Genomic DNA, 22,309 nt, shown 5'->3' on the forward strand with positions numbered 1-22,309 from the left:
TTCAAGGCAGGTGCGGCATCAACTTCCTCTGATAATAAACAAGAGGGAACTTTTGCTCAATCCAAGACGGTCTGGAGACCAAACCTGACAAGCAGGTAAAAAAGCCTGCTGCTGCCTCTAAGACAGCATGAAGGAACGGCCCCCTATTCGGTAACGGATCTAGTAGGGGGCAGACTTTCACTCTTTGCCCAGGCGTGGGCAAGAGATGTTCAGGATCCCTGGGCGTTGGAAATTATATCCCAGGGATATCTTCTGGACTTCAAAGCTTCCCCCCCAAAAGGGAGATTTCACCTTTCACAATTATCTGCACACCAGATAAAGAGAGAGGCATTCTTACACTGTGTACGAGTCCTCCTAGTTATGGGAGTGATCCATCCAGTTCCAAAGGAGGAACAGGGACAGGGTTTTTACTCAAATCTGTTTGTGGTTCCCAAAAAAGAGGGAACCTTCAGACCAATTTTGGATCTAAAGATCTTAAACAAATTCCTCAAAGTTCCGTCGCTCAAGATGGAAACTATTCGTACCATCCTACCACTGATCCAGGAGGGTCAATATATGACTACAGTGGATCTAAAGGATGCTTATCTTCACATTCCGATACACAAAGATCATCATCGGTTTCTCAGGTTTGCCTTTCTAGACAGGCATTACCAGTTGTAGCTCTTCCCTTGGGATTAGCTACAGCCCCAAGAATCTTTACAAAGGTTCTAGGGTCACTTATGGCGGTCCTAAGGCCGCGGGGCATAGCAGTAGCCCCTTATTTAGACGACATCCTGATACAGGCGTCAAACTTCCAAATTGCCAAGTCTCATACGGACGTAGTACTGGCATTTCTGTGGTCGCATGGGTGGAAAGTGAACTAGGAAAAGAGTTCTCTATCCCCACTCACAAGAGTTTCCTTTCTAGGGACTCTGATAGATTCTGTAGAAATGAAAATTCACCTGACGGAGTCCAGGTTATCAAAGCTTCTAAATTCCTGCCGGGTTCTTCATTCCATTCCGCGCCCTTCGGTGGTTCAGTGTATGGAAGTAATCGGCTTAATGGTAGCGGCAATGGACATAGTGCCGTTTGCACGCTTACATCTCAGACCGCTGCAACTATGCATGCTCAGTCAGTGGAGCGGGGATTACACAGATTTGTCCCCTCAACTGAATCTGGACCAAGAGACCAGGGATTCTCTTCTCTGGTGGCTATCTCGGGTCCATCTGTCCAAAGGTATGACCTTTCGCAGGGCAGATTGGACAATTGTTACGACAGATGCCAGCCTTCTAGGTTGGGGTGCAGTCTGGAACTCCCTGAAGGCTCAGGGATCGTGGACTCAGGAGGAGTCTCTCCTTCCATTATATATTCTGGAACTAAGAGCGATATTCAAGGCTCTTCAGGCTTGGCCTCAGTTAGCAACTCTGAGGTACATTAGATTTCAGTCGGACAACATCACGACTGTAGCTTACATCAACCATCAAGGGGGAACGAGAAGTTCCCTAGAGATGTTAGAAGTTTCAAAAATAATTTGCTGGGCAGAGATTCACTCTTGTCACCTATCAGCTATCCATATCCCAGGTGTAGAGCACTGGGAGGCGGATTTTCTAAGTCGTCAGACTTTTCATCTGGGAGAGTGGGAACTCCATCCGGAGGCATTTGCACAACTGATTCAGCGTTGGGGCAAACCAGAACTGGATCTCATGGCGTCTCGCCAGAACGCCAAGCTTCCGTGTTACGGATCCAGGTCCAGGGATCCCAAGGCGACACTGATAGATGCTCTAGCAGCGCCCTGGTCTTTCAACCTGGCTTATGTGTTTCCACCGTTTCCTCTGCTCCCTCAACTGATTGCCAAGATCAAGCAGGAGAGAGCATCAGTGATTCTGATAGCACCTGCGTGGCCACGCAGGACCTGGTATGCAGATCTAGTGGACATGTCATCCTTTCCACCATGGTCTCTGCCTCTGAAACAGGACCTTCTACTTCAGGGTCCTTTCAACCATCCAAATCTTATTTCTCTGAGGCTGACTGCCTGGAGATTGAACGCTTGATTTTATCAAAGCGTGGCTTCTCCGAGTCAGTTATTGATACCTTAAGACAGGCACGAAAGCCTGTCACCAGGAAAATTTACCATAAGGTATGGCGTAGATATCTTTATTGGTGGGAATCCAAGGGTTACTCATGGAGTAAGGTCAGGATTGCTAGGATATTATCTTTTCTCCAAGAAGGTTTGGAAAAAGGATTGTCAGCTAGTTAAGCGTCTGGCAGATGTTCCAGACGTTCAGGCATTTTGTCAGGCTTTAGTTAGAATCAAGCCTGTGTTTAAACCTGTTGCTCCACCGTGGAGCTTAAACTTGGTTCTTAAGGTTCTTCAAGGAGTTCCGTTTGAACCTCTTCATTCCATAGATATCAAGCTTTTATTTTGGAAAGTTCTTTTTTTTGGTAGCTATTTCCTTGGCTCGTAGAGTCTCTGAGCTATCTGCCTTACAATGTGATTCTCCTTATCTGATTTTTCATACGGATAAGGTAGTCCTGCGTACCAAACCTGGGTTCTTACCTAAGGTGGTATCTAACAAGAATATCAATCAAGAGATTGTTGTTCCATCCTTGTGTTACACAATTTGGACGTGGTGCGTGTTTTAAAGTTTTACTTACAAGCTACTAAAGATTTTCGTCAAACATCTGCTTTGTTTGTTGTCTACTCTGGACAGAGGAGAGGTCAAAAGGCTTCGGCAACCTCTTTTTCTTTTTGACTAAGAAGCTTAATCCGCTTAGCCTATGAGACTGCTGGACAGCAACCTCCTGAAAGGATTACAGCTCATTCCACTAGAGCTGTGGCTTCCACTTGGGCCTTTAAAAATGAGGCTTCTTTTGATCAGATTTGCAAGGCGACGACTTGGTCTTCGCTTCATATTTTTTCAAAATTTTACAAATTTGATACTTTTGCATCTTCGGAGGCTATATTTGGGAGAAAGGTTTTACGGGCAGTGGTTCCATCCATTTAAGTTCCTGCCTTGTCCCTCCCTTCATCCGTGTACTTTAGCTTTGGTATTGGTATCCCACAAGTAATGGATTATCCGTGGACTGGATACACCTTACAAGAGAAAACACAATTTATGCTTACCTGATAAATTTATTTCTCTTGTGGTGTATCCAGTCCACGGCCCGCCCTGTCATTTTAAGGCAGGTAATTTTTAAATTTAAACTACAGTAACCACTGCACCCTATGGTTCCTCCTTTCTCGGCTTGTTTTCGGTCGAATGACTGGCTATGACAGTTAGGGGAGGAGCTATATTACAGCTCTGCTGTGGGTGTCCTCTTGCAACTTCCTGTTGGGAATGAGAATATCCCACAAGTAATGATTGATCCGTGGACTGGATACACCACAAGAGAAATTTATCAGGTAAGCATAAATTGTGTTTTTTGTATGCTTTTTTACTTCGTTTTCTATCACCCCACTACTTGGCTATTTGTTAAACTGAATTGTGGGTGTGATGAGTGGTGTATTTATAGGCATTTTGAGGTTTGGGAAACTTTGCCCCTCCTGGTAGGATTGTATATCCCATACGTCACTAGCTCATGGACTCTTGCCAATATGAAAGAAATGAATTTATCAGGTAAGTTCTTACATAAATTATGTTTTTCATTACTTTGCTCAATCTTAGAACCAAAAGTCCTCCTCTGCCTCTTCTTCCTAGAAGCCGAGTTTTTCCTGGAAACAATTTCTCTTGCAAGGTGTATCCAGTCCACAGATTCATCCTTTACTTGTGGGATATTCTCATTCCCTACAGGAAGTGGCAAAGAGAGCACACAGCAGAGCTGTCCATATAGCTCCCCCTCTAGCTCCACCCCCCAGTCATTCTCTTTGCCGGCTCTAAGCACTAGGGTCTCTCTACGGGAGGGTAAAGTGAATGTGGTGTTAGAATTGTAGTTTTTATTATCTTCTTACTAGCAGAAAAGTGATGAAGATTTCTGCTGAGGGGAAAATGATTTTAGCATGTTGTAACTAAAATCCACTGCTGTTCCCACACAGGACTGAGGAGTACCAGAAAACTTCATTTTGGGGGAACGGTTTGCAGGGTAATCTGCAATGAGGTATGTTCAGTCATTTATTTCTAGACAAGACTGAGATAATGCTAGAAGAGACTGACAATATCCCCATGAGGGGAGGGTAAGCTATGTTCACAGACTTAGTAAGGAATTGAATGCTTACATAACAGGGCTAATTATGCTGGTTGACACTGATTCAGGGCAATCGATTGTTTATTTAAGAAAAATATCGTTTGTAGACACTTTGAAAATCCTTTTGGGGTTCTTTCTGGGGTTATTACCCACATGGCTGGTTTTTATTCACTTAAGAGTGATTTACTAGGCCTCACAGCTCCGGAGTAGAGTGGGAGGGGCCTAATTTTGTGCCTGAGATGCGCAGTTAGAATTGCAGAGAAGTTCATGCTGCTTCACATGGAGGGTCCTGATGCTGTTTGAGGGCCTTATAGAAGCTATATTGCCCCAAATCGGATCCCTAAGGGCAGGTAGGGCCACAGCAAGGCTGTGGCAAGATGCTGTACTATTTTTAACCGGGTGTTGGCTTTAGGCTGCTCCAGTTTGGGCATTAGGGGGTTAATCGTTTTGAAACTTGTGGTGCAATCTTATTAAGGCTTTAGGTACATACTGTGAAAATTTAAGGAGAATTGCTGCATTTTTCACTGTTTTGTAAAATTGTGTGCTCTTTTTATCTCTTAAAGGCACAGTAACGTTTTTTTCAAATTGTGTTTTTTATTTGATTAAAGTGATTTCCAAGCCTGCTTGTGTATATTACTAGTCTATTAAACATGTCAAACATGTCTGACACTAAGGAAAATCCTTGTTCAATGTGTTTAGAAGCCATGGTGGAACCCCCTCTTAGAATGTGTCCCACTTGTACTGATATGTCTATACACTTTAAAGATCATATTGTTGCACTTAAGAATGTGGCCCAAGATGATTCTCAGACTGAAGGTAACGAGGGTAGCCCGTCTGCCTCTCCCCAAGTGTCACAACCAGTTACGCCCGCGCAAGCAACGCCTAGTACCTCTAGTGCGTCTAACCCTTTTACATTACAAGACTTGCGGCAGTCATGGATAATTCTCTTACAGCCTTCTTATCTAAACTGCCCGTGTTACCCGCAAAGCGTGATAGCTCCGTTTTAAGAACAGATTATGGGCATTCTGACGCTTTGGTAGCCGTATCCGATATACCCTCACGATATACCCTCACGACGCTCTGAAGTGGGAGAGAGGGATTTGATGTCTGAGGGAGAAGTTTATGATTCAGGAAGGGTTCCTCCTCAGACAGATTCAGATACATTGGCTTTTAAATTTAAACTAGAACACCTCCGCGTTTTGCTTAGGGAGGTATTAGCTACCCTGGATGACTGCGACCCTTTAGTGATCCCAGAGAAATTGTGTAAAATGGACAAGTACCTAGAGGTCCCTGTTTACACGGATACGTTTCCGGTCCCTAAGAGGATTGCGGATATCGTTACTAGGGAGTGGGATAGACCAGGGGTTCCCTTTGCTCCCCCTCCTGTTTTTAAGAAAATGTTCCCCATACCTGACTCTGTGCGGGACTCGTGGCAGACGGTCCCTAAGGTGGAGGGGGCTGTTTCTACACTTGCTAAACGCACAACCATACCAATTGAAGACAGTTGTGCTTTTAAAGACCCTATGGATAAGAAGTTAGAGGGTTTACTTGTTGTGTTCAACAAGGTTTTCTTCTCCAACCTATTGCCTGCATTGTTCCTGTAACTACTGCAGCTGCTTTCTGGTTTGAGGCGCTGGAAGACTCGCTCCAGACGGAGACCTCATGAGGAAATTATGGATAGAATTAATGTTCTAAAGCTAGCTAATTCTTTTATCACTGACGCCGCTTTCCAAATAGCTGTTAGCGGCAAAAAATTCAGGTTTCGCCATTTTGGCACGCAGGGCGCTATGGCTAAAGTCCTGGTCGGCCGATGTGTCGTCTAAATCCAAGCTTTTGAACATTCCTTTCAAAGGAAAGACCCTCTTCGGGCCTGAATTGAAAAAGATTATTTCAGATATCACTGGGGGAAAAGGCCATGCTCTCCCTCAGGACAAGCCCTTTAAGACAAAGAACAAAGCTAATTTTCATTCCTTTCGCAATTTCAGGAACGGCCCGCTTCATCCTCTCCGCCTGCAAAGCAAGAGGGTAACGCTTCACAGCCCAAGGCAACCTGGAAACCTTACCAGGGCTGGAATAAGGGTAAACAGGCCAAAAAGCCTGCAGCTGCCACCAAGACAGCATGAAGGGGTAGCCCCCGATCCGGGACCGGATCTAGTAGGGGGCAGACTCTCTCTCTTTGCTCAGGCCTGGGCAAGAGATGTACACGATCCTTGGGCATACCTTTTAGAATTCAAGAACTCTCCTCCAAGGGGAAGGTTCCACATTTCTCGTCTGTCTACAGATCAGACAAAGAAAGAAGCGTTTTTACGCTGTGTAGAAGATCTAAATACAATGGGAGTGATTCACCCAGTTCCAATTGCAGAACAAGGACTGGGGTTTTACTCAAACCTGTTTGTGGTTCCCAAAAAAGAAGGATCTTTCAGACCAATCCTGGATCAAAAAATTCTAAACAAATTCCTCAGAGTCCCATCATTCAAGATGGAGACCATTCGGACAATCTTACCAATGATCCAGGAGGGTCAATATATGACTACCGTGGATGTAAAGGATGCATATCTGCATATTCCTATCCACAAAGATCATCACCAGTTTCTCAGGTTCGCCTTTCTGGACAAGCATTAGCAGTTTGTGGCTCTTCCTTTCGGGTTGGCCACTGCTCCCAGAATTTTCACAAAGGTGCTAGGGTCCCTCCTGGCGGTTCAAAGACCGCGGGGCATAGCAGTGGCGCCTTACCTAGACGACATCTTAATTCAGGCGTCGACTTTCCAAAGAACCAAGTCTCACACGGAGATCGTATTGGCCTTTCTGAGGTCTCACGGGTGGAAGGTGAACATCAAAAAGAGTTCTCTCTCCCCCCTCACAAGAGTTCCATTCCTAGGAACACTGATAGACTCGGTAGAAATGAAAATATTTCTGACGGAGGTCAGAAAGTTAAAACTGTTAACTACTTGCTGAGCTCTTCGTTCCATTCCTCAGCCATCTGTAGCTCAGTGCATGGAGACAATCGGACTAATGGTAGCGGCAATGGACATAGTCCCTTTTGCTCGGATACACCTCAGACCACTGCAACTATGCATGCTCAAACAGTGGAATTGGGATTATGCAGATTTGTCTCCTCAAATTCAGTTGGACCAGGAGACCAGAGATTCTCTTCTCTGGTGGTTGTCTCAGGATCACCTGTCTCAGGGAATATGTTTCCGCAGGCCAGAGTGGATCATTGTAACGACCGACGCCAGTCTGTTAGGCTGGGGTGTGGTCTGGGACTCCTTGAAAGCTCAGGGCTTATGGTCTCGGGAAGAAACTCTTCTCCCGATAAACATTCTGGAACTGAGGGTGATATTCAACGCTCTTCAGGCATGGCCTCAACTAGCTGCGGCCAAATTCATCAGATTTCAGTCGGACAACATCACGACTGTAGCTTTCTTCAATCATCAGGGGGGAACAAAGAGTTCCCTAGCAATGATGAAAGTAACCAAAATAATCAGGTGGGCAGAGGATCACTCCTGCCATCACTGTTGTAATCTGGGGATACTAAAATAATCTGTATGAGTGAAGCTAAAGAGGGAAATCAGATATCAAGTGCCTAGTGCGGCAGCAAACATCTAGGTAACGCTACCCCCCCCTCGGAAACCCTGAGGTATTCAGCGGCAGCTGGACTCGTTAAATCACCTACTGAGACTATTATACTACCTTTAATATTGCTAATACCCAAGAGACCTAAACAGAAGGACAGAACCTACAAACATACAGATACAAAACATACAGACCCTTACGATATACGGCTCTTAAAATGGCGATTCTCAAGACATATTTAATAACAAGCACTGGAGAAGATTTGAAGAGCTCTGCCTCCGCCTCGTCGCGAAAGCACCACAAGACCCCCTGCTAGTGAGATATACCCTTTGTGTCATCTGTATTTGTTAGGGTGTAACTCTCCAAGAAGGATATCCTCAGCAGGATACATGCGACAACATCATTGTTATCTCACCAACAAATCTACAATATAACATCTCCGGGGAGAAAGAATTCATGCCATTAGAGAGGCCAGACACATATGGCATACCGAGAGAGGATCAGCAACCGAATGATCACCTACCACAAGCCACGACCCCGTGGGGGTTTGGGGAGGACTTATGGGATACCAAAGCTGGAAAATTTGAAATTTGCGAAGTTGTGGACCAACTTGATACCTATGTTTCTCGTAGCCACCAACCGGAGACTTGTTACCCTGATTTCAAGAATACTCATCCACTAGGAGATACTGGAAGGCTGAGTGTTCTGCATTCAACGTCACTCATTTTACCCTGGAACACTCACAACAGCAATATACTACGAGTCTTTTTCATGAATCTACTTTCCCTGCAAGTAATGCGTGGGGATAAAAAAGTAACAGGACTCTGAAAACCTAATGTCTATTATGTATAGCATTCACAAACCAAATGGACTAAAATATGGTACCAAACATAGTATATAAAAATCATTATCTTTATTTTAGTTATGCATGTATGACTTTATTTGTAATTGTACTATTATCCTAGCACTAATTTAACTGCTCGATTGTTTATCTGTTGTTTAAATTATGTACACATTGAGCTATAAAGTTTATACAGTAATATTTGCATCTATCCGTAGATAGTGGTAAGTGCTCATAATTAACACTGAATGCAGCCCCATCTTTATCGTAAAACACATGAAGTATACACGATTATGCTTAGATCAATGTACCTTTTGGACTAATCTCATAAGGCTGATGCAAATCTACTCTAGACAGCTTCTTCATAATCCTGCGGTCTACGGCCAGGGCAGCAGGGGAAGGCATGTTTAATTTTGCCATAGAACACGCCGCCACATATTACTATTCACATACACTTGGTGGTCCCAACTTTAACACATAGCCAAATGCCTACATAGGCATTAGAAACAGTAGCGTGTTCTATCAGACATAGACCACAGCTCAAAGGTTTATTAATAAATTAACTGTCTCTCATGTTTGTGCTTCTTATAACTTAGTAGACTCAAAATCTCACAATATTTTACTCTAAAAGGGTAATACCTATCAATCCGTTTACCTATTTCTAATATTCATACTGCACAAATATTATAACATAGATGTGCACACTTTGGGACTATAGGGGCACTTAGTTATATACAGACGTGTTCAGATGCTGCTCAAGCATCTATACTTCCTATATTAACATAATAATGACCTGTATAATGATGCTATTTTCTTTATTTTACTTTTATTATTTTCTTATTTTTTATGTTTTAAGTTAACCCCAGTTTATAGGTTATTTCTATATCAGGGGTTGAGTGACCCAAAAAGTTATTTTAAGGGGAAAAATATATGAGGATTTCTGGCGGTATATATTATCACAATCTTATCGTATTATAAAGCCTGTTTCAATGATATATGTATGTACACTTTTATGTCCTCAATAAAAATTTAAAATTAAAAAAAAAATTCCAGAACATTTATAGGCAGAGACCTTCTGTTTTGGCCTTTCCTGAAAAGAGATACTTATCTGTGTTTCCAGTCAGAAAATATCACAGCAGTGATCAACATGGGGAATTGTCTCTTCATCTGGAAGTCTTCAGTCAGATTGTAGACCTATGTGGTCTTCCAGTAGTGGATCCGATGGCTTTTCATTTCAACCAAAAAACTCCACGGATATTTTGGAGGTCCAGGGATCCTCATGCGGAGTTGTAGTTCTTTGGTTGTTTCATCTGTGTTATGAATACCTCATGATTTAGATGCTAATGGGTTGATTTTCTTTAGCTTTTGTGCTAAAAACATTTGTTTTTTCAGAAGAAATGTGTTGCTGTGTTTTCCCTTAGATAAGCCAGAACGCTCCATAATTAGTTTGTAAGATAATCCTGATTTGCCCCAGCGTGGCCTTGCAGGATTTGTTATACAGATCAGGTTCAGATCTCCAGCTTCCCTTCTTGGCCTCTTCCTTTGCGGTCAGATCTGTCTCAATGTCCATTTTTCCATCCAGATCTCAAGTCTTTCAACTTGATGGCATGGAAATTGAACGTTTAGTCCTTAGTCATTGGGGTTTCTCTGGTTCATTGGAGAATCTATCACAAGGTCTGGAAGGCCTTTATTTCTTGGTATGTAGATCGTTGTTAGGGCATTGATGCTACTAAGGACTTAAGACAAACTTCTAGGATGGTTCAGCAGTTTATGCTGTTTCTTTTAAACTTGATTCACAAAGCTTATTTTGAGCCAGATCAGCCTCCACCGAAGCAGATTGCTGCTCATTCTACTAGGTAATTTGCTTCTTCTTGGGCCTTTAAGAATACGGCTTCAGTTGACCAGATTTGCAAAACAGCTACTTAATCTTTATTGTATACTTTTACTTCTACCATTTTCATATTTTTGCATCTTCTGAAGCAGGCTTTTGTAGGAAGGTTCTTCAGGCAGTTGTCTGACATTTTTTTTGCCTGTTTTAATTTATTCGAAAAAAAAATATTGCTGTTGAGGATTTAATTTCTCAGTAAAAAATGTTTTTTCTATTGTAATTTTTTTTTTTTTCTGGCAGCAAATTTAGTATGCACTTCCTTTTTCCATGCTCCTTTGTGTTGCTCTGCTTTTCTTTTCCTACCTTCTTTTCTGGCTTGGCTATAAGTCAGGCTAGTTTTCAGTAAGGTGGGAGGGTTTTTAAGGGCTCTGGGAGTTTTTGGAATCTTTGCCTCCTCCTAGTGGGCAGGAGTATAATTCCCAGGAGTAATGGCTTGTGGACTCTCACCACCATGAAATAAATTAATCTATCAGGTAAGCATAAATTATATTTTTTCACTTTCATTTCTGTGCCCTTTTAGTTTGTCACGGTCATCTATGCTCTTGTGTTTTGGGATTATTGTATGGCCATTTTATTGGGGGTGTCACTGTTATGTATGTGTAGTTTGGAGTGTTATGTGGTCTTTTAGGGGTGTCACTGTGAGTGTTTTATTTGGGGGTGTCACTATTTGTGAGTGTGTAATTCTAGGGGTCACTGTGCGTGTATAATTTGGGGGTTGCTATTTGAGGGTGTATAACTGGGGGGGTTGTTATTTGTGTGTGTATATTAATTGTAATTTGGAGTGTCACTGTAATTTGTTGGGTCACTGTTGGTGTATAACTGGGGGTTGCTATTTGTGAGTGTGTAATTTGGGGGGTCACTGTTGGTGTATAACTTGGGGTTACTATTTGTGGGTGTATAACTTTGGGGGTTGCTATTTGTGAGTGTGTAATTTGGGGGGTCACTGTTGGTGTATAACTTGGGGTTACTATTTGTGGGTGTATAACTTGGGGGGTTGCTATTTGTGAGTGTGTAATTTGGGGGGTCACTGTTGGTGTATAACTTGGGGTTACTATTTGTGGGTGTATCACTTGGGCGGTTGCTATTTGTGAGTGTGTAATTTGGGGGGTCACTGTTGGTGTATAACTTGGGGTTACTATTTGTGGGTGTATAACTTGGGGGGTTGCTATTTGTGAGTGTGTAATTTGGGGGGTCACTGTTGGTGTATAACTTGGGGTTACTATTTGTGGGTGTATAACTTGGGGGGTTGCTATTTGTGAGTGTGTAATTTGGGGGGTCACTGTTGGTGTATAACTTGGGGTTACTATTTGTGGGTGTATAACTTGGGGGGTTGCTATTTGTGAGTGTGTAATTTGGGGGTCACTGTTGGTGTATAACTCAGGGTTACTATTTGTGGGGTCACTATCATGCCTGTGTAGTTTAAAAGTTTCACTGAGTTCTCTGCACTCCCCCTAGTACAAGATGTGCCTCATCTGTCAGAAGTTGGTGCAGCCTTTGGACCTACAGCCTATGTCTTGCACGCACATAACGCACAGGGAGGTAAGTGATATCTGTAACTGTATATGTGATTGTGTATTCTAATGCCGGGGGCCACAGTGGGCTCCTAGTGCATTCTATCTGTTCCCTACTTCCCCAATCACTGTGTACCTGACCTATAAGTTTTTGATTCTCTTGGATTCCTGGGTGATCTGTAGTCTTGGAACCATGGCTAAATATTTATAGTCGTAATGGGTTTGGTGTGAATAATCTGTCCTGGTAACAACACAACCCATAAGAATGGGTAAAAAGAAATGCCTTTAGACATAAATATAACATAAAGTTCAAGCAAAAGGTTTATGAAAATAAATAAAATCTAACCATTTGTTGTGCTTATAAAAGAAAATAGACAGCAAAAAGAACAGGAGTATGCTGCCCTACAAAAAAGTTAAAAACTCTACGCCACTTGTTGCATGAATGAAATCAGAATATGAATACCTATGTTAGGGACTATAAACTGAGGCTGGTAAGGTGAATAGAACCCAAATGAATATTATTCACTTGTATAATGTGATATAAGTTGGGGCATTCGTAGAGTATCAGATGCTAAGTATTATAAAGTTATTTAACACCTTATCATGCGGTAAGAATATTTTGTAGCATACAATATTTATATGTTGCTAAAAATATTATCATAGTAGTCCTAGGACAAAGATTCAGATCTGATCTTAGTTGAATACAGATAGTGTTAACTTGAGTTGATAAGGTTGACATATATTATTCACTTGTTGCTATGGATATAGCGCCCAAGACCAAGTGCACCTGTAGTTCTGAACTAAGGCTGACTAGCTAGCCTCGAGGGGAATAGGGTTAAGTGTGTTCAAAGCTCCTCAAATGGGCAAGGTGTCAACGGAGGATAGTGTACTAAAAACAAGTTTCATTACAAATTTCTCTCTAGTTGTGAAAAATTATGATGAAAAAGGTGAAATAAATGTGGACAAGAAAAAAGAAAATCAAAGTTTTTGTGATTGTAATCCAATAGGCTAGTGATTTGGCTCAGTCTGAACAAATAGTGTAACAGTTTAAATCAAATGAAATAAAATCAACCTTGTTTCCTAGCAGTGAAAAAATCCTTGTTTCCTGATGGTGAGAACCCACTCGATAGTTCCTAAGTGTCTCCCAGTAGGTAGACTGGAAATCCTTTCCCTGGTGGTGAGAACCCTTGGGCTGGTATCCTGTGGTTTACTTGGTATGATAGTGTCAGTGTCCTGATAAAGCTGGATGTCTCAGGTGACCGCCTCTCCCACTGGAGATGTCTCAGGTGTCTGCAGTCACAAGCTGTTTATGGATATTGTCTCCTACTGCAGCTGTCTCAGGTGAGAGTGTCTCCTACTGCAGCTGTCTCAGGTGAGAGTGTCTCCTACTGCAGCTGTCTCAGGTGAGAGTGTCTCCTACTGCAGCTGTCTCAGGTGAGAGTGTCTCCTACTGCAGCTGTCTCAGGTGAGAGTGTCTCCTACTGCAGCTGTCTCAGGTGAGAGTGTCTCCTACTGCAACTGTCTCAGGTGAGAGTGTCTCCTACTGCAGCTGTCTCTCGTGAGAGTGTCTCCTACTGCAGCTGTCTCTCGTGAGAGTGTCTCCTACTGCAGCTGTCTCTCGTGAGAGTGTCTCCTACTGCAGCTGTCTCTCGTGAGAGTGTCTCCTACTGCAGCTGTCTCATGTGAGAGTGTCCTACTTTTCATAGACTTTTAAACCCTATGTTTGACATATAAGTGTAAATGTCAGTTTACCAAAATAATTCACAACTAACTATGAGTGCAAGTTTTATTTTTAGCACTCTATAGTTACATTATAGTGTGAACAACATTAAAGTGCAAACGCCAGCTTGCCTAAATATTTCACAACAGACCATGAGTACAAGCTTCATTTATTTTTAGCTCTCTAGTTGTATACCATAGTGAACAGCACATACACATTTGGATAATATTCTAGTGACTAACACATATAATACAGAGACCTTATTATTGGTATTACACCAACAATGTGTTCTATAAGATATTTCTTTATTCAAAAAACAAATGCTAACTCACAATATATAGAGAGTTTAACTCTTGGCACTCTTGCAGTGAATAATATATGTGGATCCAAAATATCAAATATTACATACGTTAAAATATGATGTTGAATCCCAAATGCTAATTGGTGTAGATATTCACTTGTAAATGGTAGGATATTGGAATTATGTGATGCGGTTTAGGCACCTATAAGGGTGGTACTAATGACCTATTTCACATAAATTGGCAGTGGCTGTTAGGCCAATATATTAAGAGGTGAGAAAAAAATGTAACAAAAAATGCAGTTAAAAAAGAGTGATCACATTTGTGAAAAAATTAATAAAAAATGGTAAAAAATATATATTGAAAAAATCGTCAAATAGTTGTGAAAAATGATGATGAAAAAGGTGAAAACACTGTTAGTGTGCTACCTACAATAATATCCCTATGTATTTGAAAATACCAGAACCGGAGCTAGAATACATTAAAATTCAACCAAGGTATAGCAAGAGTAAACTCTCAAAGCTGAAATTGCCCTCCTGATTCGGATTGAACGAATTTAAACTAAAATCTTAGCCTTGCAAGTTAAACTGCAGAACAAAACTACAGCGCTGGCTTTGCTCCAGGAATGCGGGAGCTTAAATAAATAAGAAAAGTTTGAATACTGATATGAATTGGTAATTGGCAAAAATGTGGTGAGCAAGTTAAAATTATAACAGGAAGTCCCCTGACGCGGTTGCGTTTCTCTTACGCTTTCTCAGAGGGTTGTCACAATATATAGATAGTTTAACTCTTAGCACTCTTGCAGTGAATAATATATGTCAATTTTATCAACTCAAGTAAACACTATCTGTATTCAACTAAGATCAGATCTGAATCTTTGTCCTAATACTACTATGATACTGTGATAATATATTGGCAGCATATAAATATTGTATGCTACAAAATATTCTTACCTAATGATAAGGGGTTAAATAACTTTATAATACTTAGCATCTGATACTCTATGAATGCCCCAACTTATATCACATTATATATTCAAGTAAATAATATTCATTTGGGTTCTATTCACCTTACCAACCTCAGTTTATACTGTTTATACCCTTACATAGGTATTCATATATTGATTTCATTCATGCAACAAGTGGCGTAGTGTTTTTAACTTTTTTGTAGGGCAGCGACCATGCATAAATATGAATAGGTATCTAGGTCAATACAGGTAGTTGTGTTCAGGCATAATGGCAAAGTATTGAATAACACAACCCATAAGAATGGGTAAAAAGAATAGCCTTTAAACACAAATGTAACATGAAGTTCAAGCAAAAGGTTTATGAAAATTAATAAAATATAACTTTTATTTATTGTGCTTATAAAAGAAAATAGACAGCAAAAAACATAAATTATGCTTAACTAATAATTTCATTTCCATCTGTGGGAGGAGAGTTCACTGCTTCATTCATTACTTGTGGGAATTCAGAACCTGGCCACCAGGAGGAGGCAAAAATGCCCCAGCCAAAGGCTTAAATACCTCCCCTACTTCCCTCACCCCCTAGTCATTCTTTGCCTTTCGTCAAAGGAGATTGGCAGAGAAGTGTTGGAAGATTAAAGATAGTCTCTTATGGAGGGTAGTACTCATCGAAATGGAACTGGCATTTTAAAGTAGTCCTGTCAGCCTCTCAGTGAGAGCATGGATAAAAGTTAGAGTCCGGAGATGCAGGGAGAGTCTTTCTGCGAAACCATCCCGACTCACTTTAACAGCTCCTTAGCAATCGACGTTGACGAGTTTCGCTGCCTGCTTTGTTCAATCAAGTCCATTTCAGAAGAGAGGCTACCTGAAAGACTGTGTTCCTGTTCCATGGCGTGGATTCTGGTAAGATTGTTTCATTTTACTCCAATGTGTGAAGTGTAATGTAAACAAAGAAACAGGGTCTCAGTGGGACTCCTTTATCTTATGGAATCGAGGGTTAATATCTCCTGAGGGGGATTATTGAACAGGGGGGACTTTAATCATGTTTGTTATGTGACTCTGTCTGCTAATGTGTAGTGTCTCTTGGGCTCGTGGCTACCGGAACATAACAATCTTTTTTTGTCAGGCTGCACAGCCCTTGTGGCCTTGGCACTTTTTTTTCAGGCCTGCACGGTGTACCTTGTGACTAGACGCGGTCACGTTTCTAGTCTCCATTTCCGTATTCCTGACCGCGTGGCGAAGGGGAGAGTCAGTTTCACTAGTTGTTTGGGTCATAGGAGGTGGTGAGTGCCCCAGGCATTGGTGGTGTAAGGTGCCGTTTTTATTTTCTATCCATCATTTCTATCCAAGTTATAGAGGATTCTGAGTTTTTGGAGATGGATGTCTCTCATTTCAGATTCTACTTCTTGCGAAGAGTATGAAATGGCCCGGGTAATCCACGCCCATCAGTTATGTTCCGCATGCCGCTTTAGAGTGCTCTTTTCTCTCGAAACGGGGAACTTAGAGTCCGCCGAGCCACCCGCCCGTGGGGACCCCATATCCCGCGATGTGAGTACCCTAGAATCTTCTTCGGTTACGCAAGCAGGTGTCCCTAATGCCGTTATTCCTTCTCCAGAAGGCGGCTTGTTTCCTCCAGAGGTTACGGCACAGTTCTGCGTGGCCATCTCTATGGCATTGGAGCATTTACATCTTTCAGAAAGGGATATGTTGATGAGATATTGTCCGTGTTCTGTTAACCAGGGCTCGTCAGACAGGGGATCGTCTGGGTCAGATCAGCTCTTCAGGGGCCCAATCCTCGGGGGCGGGGGTCATCAGTTACCCCAACGGAGGTAAGTCTTCCCTTTCATTATAGACTGGAGTGCCTTAGTGTCCTGGGACGGCATGTTTTGACGGTGCTGGAGGATCCCAGTCCTGATGTGTCGAGGGGTACTCGGTCTTCTGTCCCGGACGGAAAGCTGGATTAGACGGGGGATGAAGTAATCTCCTTGTGTCTCCAATTTACTCTTTTCTTTAAGGTATCCTATTCCTGTTCTGAGCTTTGGGAGAATTGGATCTCTTTCCGGCTGGTCCTGTTAGTGTGTCCGTTCTTCTTGGGCGTTAACCTGCGGGTGTTGCCCTCTTTTATTTTGATCCGGTTAGGATGTATTTTATTTCATTTTAAAAGCTCATGTCTGTTATCATTTCTTCTCTGGAATTTGATACCAGCGATTTTGTGGTCGCATGGGCACTTCCACAAAGTTACGTAGAAGTTAGGACATTATGTTCTATAGTTTGTCTATTTTATTGTCTATCCCTTCTGGGGTTACGACTTTATGTGGCCTTGGGTGCCCTACGCTTCAGGCTGGTCCGGGTTGGGTACTAATTTTCTGTCCCTGGGGAACTATATCAGACACATGGTGCCAGTTATTCCTGGCTGGTCCGGTTGGGGTGCCGAGTGGTTCACTCTTGTTTGAGTTTCGTTTTTTTGTTTTGTGTTACAAATTATAGGTGGCCTTTCGTTCCAAGATGACAGGCTGGTCCTTGTTTATCTTCTGGAGGCATCAGGGGGGATTGTGCTCAGTCCTAATTGTCCTATCCATGCTTAGCTGGCAGGGTTTTCCGAGGTTCGAATCCTGCTAGGGTGTACTCTGTAGACTCCTAGGGTCTTTTGATTCAGGTGCTAGAGTGTTTCTCCTTCCCACAGTGGATTGGAGTTTCGGAGGATTCCATGGAAATCCGTGGTTCCAGGTTCTGGAGGCATTTACTCTTCTCCTTCTTTGAGGCTTCCTTTGGGATTGTCCTCTTGGACTCTGTTTCCTTGATGATGGTACCTCTTCCTTAGGGTCAAGGCTGATTGGGCCTTTTGTCCTTTTTCTGGGGATTGGCCTTCTGGTCATCGGTTTCAGGAAGTTTAGGGCCTGTTGCTCTTTGTTCTACTTCCGGGATCTCGTCTACTCCCATACTTTGGAGCTTGACAGTTTATGCGGTCTCCTTCTTTTCGGGTGTTGCCCCTTTAGGCTTTTGGGTTTGCATCCGTCAGGGGTTAGAATGCTCGTTTATCGTACATCCTAGAGCTGCAGCGCTTCTGGGAAGTTGGTCCTGAGAGGATCTCGGAGACTATTATCTTCTCAATCCAGATTTTCCAGGTTTGGGCTCTGTTCTCTTGTTCGTTTACCTAAGTCTTTGGACGTAGGGGGTGTTGTCCCTAGAGCCTTTAGGGGTCAACCAGAGTCACTGTGTGGCTTTTATCATTGGCGTGAGAGGTCAATGTCCAAGGTGCCTTGGATGTGACTGGGATTGCATCGCCTATGGTGCTAGGTCTGCTCCGGATGGGGTGGTTCCTCAGGGGTTATTAGTTTGTTTAAAGCCAGCTTCGGGTTCCAGGTGTCTGGGTTTTTTTTGCCCTTGTCTTTGACTGGACATTTTGGGTTTCTGTGTCCAGATCCCTTAGGACTGGTTCGGGTCGGACCAGTTCCCGTTTCTGGGACATCTTCTTCTGTTCCTACAAGTAGATTTTTCTCTCTTATCAGAGAATTGGACTTTTCGGCTGGGTAAACCGTAGGGGCGGAATGGTTCTTCATTCAGTACTTGATCTTTTGGGTCCATCTACAGCTTTACACTCCATACCTGTGGGCGGGTGAGCTGTTCTGCTTTTTGTTTCCTCCCCCCCCCCCCCCCCCTTTTGGGGTGGACTTGGCATTCCAAAATATCCGCCTGGTACTCGGAGGGCCTTTCTTCCTCTGTTCCTTGCGTGCAGGGTGTCAGGTGGACTGGTTTTCTTGTGACATGCCATTACTGTAGTTCAGTAGAGGGTCTCCTTTTGGCAGTGTCCTTAGTCTTCGGGAAGGGAGCTGCGATTGGGTTCTGGAACCCGGGCTCTTTTTGGGGGGGCTGGATCCCCTCCCTTTTCCTTCCTGAAGGTCCTGGTGATTCGGGAAATTTTTTAATTCCTTTCTCTTTTGGACATTGCCAGTCACTTTGGTGCTGGGTTCGTTGCCGGAGTGAGGGTCAGAGATCTGTCTGATCTGTTGAACTTTGACCGTGTGTCATAGATAAATCTTGTGAGCCTTCCTTAGAGGGGAGGCTTCGCAGTACATCCCTCCTCAGCAGGTTTTTTTTTTTTTCTCTCTGCTGGTTGTGGGTTCTTTCCTTCCTTTCCTGCTTTTCTTGGGTAGGTGTTGTTCTGCACTACGTTGAAGTTTTTCTTGCTGAAGACGGTCCTGTGCAGTTTACTAGGTTGATGGCTAGGTTTGGCACCTTGTGTTCACTTAGATCACCTTTGTAGCAGGAAGCCTATGGGTTTTCGGAGGAACATATTCAGATATTCTGATGCTGTTTTTCACGGCTCCTGGGGGCAGTTTGTCTTTCAGTTGCTCTATCCTGGGTGCGAGTTAGCGCTCTGCATTGGGGAGGGGTTCTACCTTTCTCCCTTTAGTTTTTCCAGGGCTTTACTTTGGTCCCTTTGAATCCATGCAGATAGGGGTTTGGGATTTTCCTCCCTTGCTCTGCTAGGTCGGTAGGGTTTTTCGTCGGTGTTGCCCTGTTTCATCCTTGTTTACTCTCTTGGAGTTACCCTTTGGTTTTCTCTTTGAAATGCCCTTGTCCTTTTGTGTTCTGGGGGTCCTCCCCTTCAGGGAGAATGTGGATGTTTACCTTCCTTCTGGTCTGGGTTTATTCGCTGGTTGAGAGCCTGCAGGACTTTGTCTCCTCTTGAGGCTTTTGGACTCAGTCGAGTCTAGTGATTCTGAGCAGTCTCTAGCAAGGGCCTTGCTGGTTCTAACTGTTGGGCAGTTATTGTGCCTATTCCTTTTTATCCTTCTGCTCCTGGTAAAGCAGTTTTTTTGATCGGAAGTTTGGGTGTTTTCAGGCTATGGTGCCCTCAGTTTAGGGTCCGCCTCCTTTTACCCTCCCATTTTCTTCATTCAGTGTCCTAGAGTTTGGGTATTTGTTCCCACAAGTAATGAATAAAGCAGTGGACTCTCCTCCAATTAAGATGGAAAGCATAAATTATGCTTACCTGATAATTTCATTTCCATCTGTGGGAGGAGAGTCCACTGCTCACGCCCGTTTCTCCGGTGGGCGAACCTAAATTTAATTTTATTCTTCTGGCACCATTTATACCCTGATATTTCTCCTACTGTTCCTTGTTCCCTTGGCAGAATGACTGGGGGGTGAGGGAAGTGGGAGAGGTATTTAAACCTTTGGCTGGGGTGTTTTTGCATCCTGGTGGCCAGGTTCTGAATTCCCACAAGTAATGAATGAAGCAGTGGACTCTCCTCCCACAGATGGAAATGAAATTATCAGGTAAGCATAATTTGTTTTTTTTGCTGTCTATTTTCTTTTATGAGCACAACAAATAAGTTATATTTTATTTATTTTCATAAACCTTTCGCTTGAACTTGATGTTACATTTGTGTCTAAAGGCATTTCTGTTTACCCATTCTTATGGGTTGTGTTGTTCAATACTTTGCCATTATGCCTGAACACAACTAACCTGTATTGACCTAGATACCTATTCATATTTATGCATGGTCTAAGTTAGATAAAATAAATTACTCATATTTATTATCTTGAATCTCTGCAGTCTCCAAAAACATCCTATAAATTAGTGTCTGGCAAGATGGTGGTTTTGGCAGGGCAAATCGACTAACCTCCTAGTTCCTCTGGTCTGTAAACTCTGGGATATAATGATCACTACTTGTTAATGTCTCCTGTGTGTTAACAGTGACTTGACAGCTATAAGTTACTAATCCCTCATGTCATAGGTGCTTTCTGGTGGGCACATTTGTTGAGAATAAAAAGAGCAAATACATTACATCTTAAGCCTAGTAATCGTGAGATCTGTTTTCTTGACACTTTTTATTTGAGGGTAACAGTTAACCAGAGATCTGAGGTTGTGATTACCTGACGTGCATTAAATTAAATGAACAAGTTTACTTTCAACTTGTAATACGCACCATCAATAAACCCCTTATCACTTGTGCGTAGCACTTGTAAACTGGCCTCATATAATTGTTTGATGTCATTTATGACATAATTCATGTGATATCATCAGTTGTGTCATGAATATTTGATGGAATTTACAAAGATCAGGGAGGTGCTGAATTTACATTGGTTTTGACATTTAATTTGATATGTTGCTAAAGATTTTGTTCATGAGATGATCACAGCAAAACGCAAACATGTGTATTGGAACTTAATGCTCAGTGGAGAAGAGCTTTACATGTTGTAATGGTTAGAAATAATGAGTACATTATAGGAGAAAAGAGAAGCTTGTGGTTAGTCCAGAGAAGAATTGCCATTTTAGTTATAAGTGAGATAAAATAGATTGCAATTTGTTACTAAATATATTGATTAATAATTATTTGCTTTATTTATATTTGTAGACCATGGAAGAGCCAGTGAAATGTAAATGCATAAGTCATGGGTGGCCTCTATCCCTCCTAACGTTTTGTATCTTTCTACTTTCAGTGTATCAAATCGTTGCCACAAACCAACCAGAGAAACACATGCCCCTTCTGTCCAAACCAGAGATGAGTCCAATCACGCCAATGCTTGGCACCTAGGACACCTACCTGCTCATACCTTAAATCAAGTCACCAGTGCTGTACAGATCTTCTTATTGCCCCAGATATAGAAAACTCTTCTGTGTTTTTCACAAATCATTCAGCAATAAAAATAAATTTGTGTTGCTTGTCTGTCAAATCCTCTTATGTTTCTCTAAATGTGTTTCTGGTGTCTGGCACAAAGTAGAAAAGGCACCAAGGTCAAAACACAGAAGTGATAACTTGTGTCCTTTTTATATATGTGTATCACTTCCCAGAACCCTGAGCTGTAGTCTAAACCCTACATGTTACTGTTTAGCATTGTTATATGTAGGCCAAGTGCTGTCCTTCCCAAAAATCCTTAGCTTTAGTCGAAGCATTGACTTCACTCCCCAGACCCTAACTGCAAGCCAAGTGCTGTATGTCAGTCCCCAGACCCTTAACTGCAAGCCAAGTGCTGCATGTCACTCCCCAGACCCTTAACTGCAAGCCAATTGTTGTATGTCAGTCCCCAGACCCTTAACTGCAAGCCAAGTGCTGCATGTCACTCCCAGACCCTTAACTGCAAGCCAAGTGCTGCATGTCAGTCACCAGACTCTTAAGCTTTATGCCAAGTGTTGCATGTTACTCCCCAGAATCCTTAGCTGTAGGTCAAAATCTGCGTGCCACCCTCCAGAATCTTTAGCGGTTGGCTTAGCTCTACATGTCGCTACACACCATCCTTAGCAGTTGGCCTAACTGCATGTCACTACCTAGAATCCTTAGCGGTTGGCCTAGCTCTGCATGTAACTACCCATAATCTTTAGCAGTGGACCTAGCTCTGCATTT

General features: G+C 42.6%; 1 protein-coding gene across 1 annotated transcript in view; it reads left to right on the forward strand.

The window, feature by feature from the left end:
• RNF214 (ring finger protein 214) overlaps window positions 1–21,641 on the forward strand; it is a 141,872-nt gene extending 120,231 nt beyond the window's left edge. The window contains exons 15-16 of the mRNA XM_053691399.1: window positions 11,919–12,002; window positions 21,408–21,641. Of these exons, the coding sequence (XP_053547374.1) occupies window positions 11,919–12,002; window positions 21,408–21,473 (150 nt within the window). The 3' untranslated portion in view covers window positions 21,474–21,641. The remainder of the gene's footprint in view (window positions 1–11,918; window positions 12,003–21,407) is intronic.
• Window positions 21,642–22,309: the final 668 nt, after the last annotated feature.

The sequence above is a fragment of the Bombina bombina genome, chromosome 8 (genome assembly GCF_027579735.1).
Source record: "Bombina bombina isolate aBomBom1 chromosome 8, aBomBom1.pri, whole genome shotgun sequence".
NCBI classification, from domain to species: domain Eukaryota; kingdom Metazoa; phylum Chordata; class Amphibia; order Anura; family Bombinatoridae; genus Bombina; species Bombina bombina.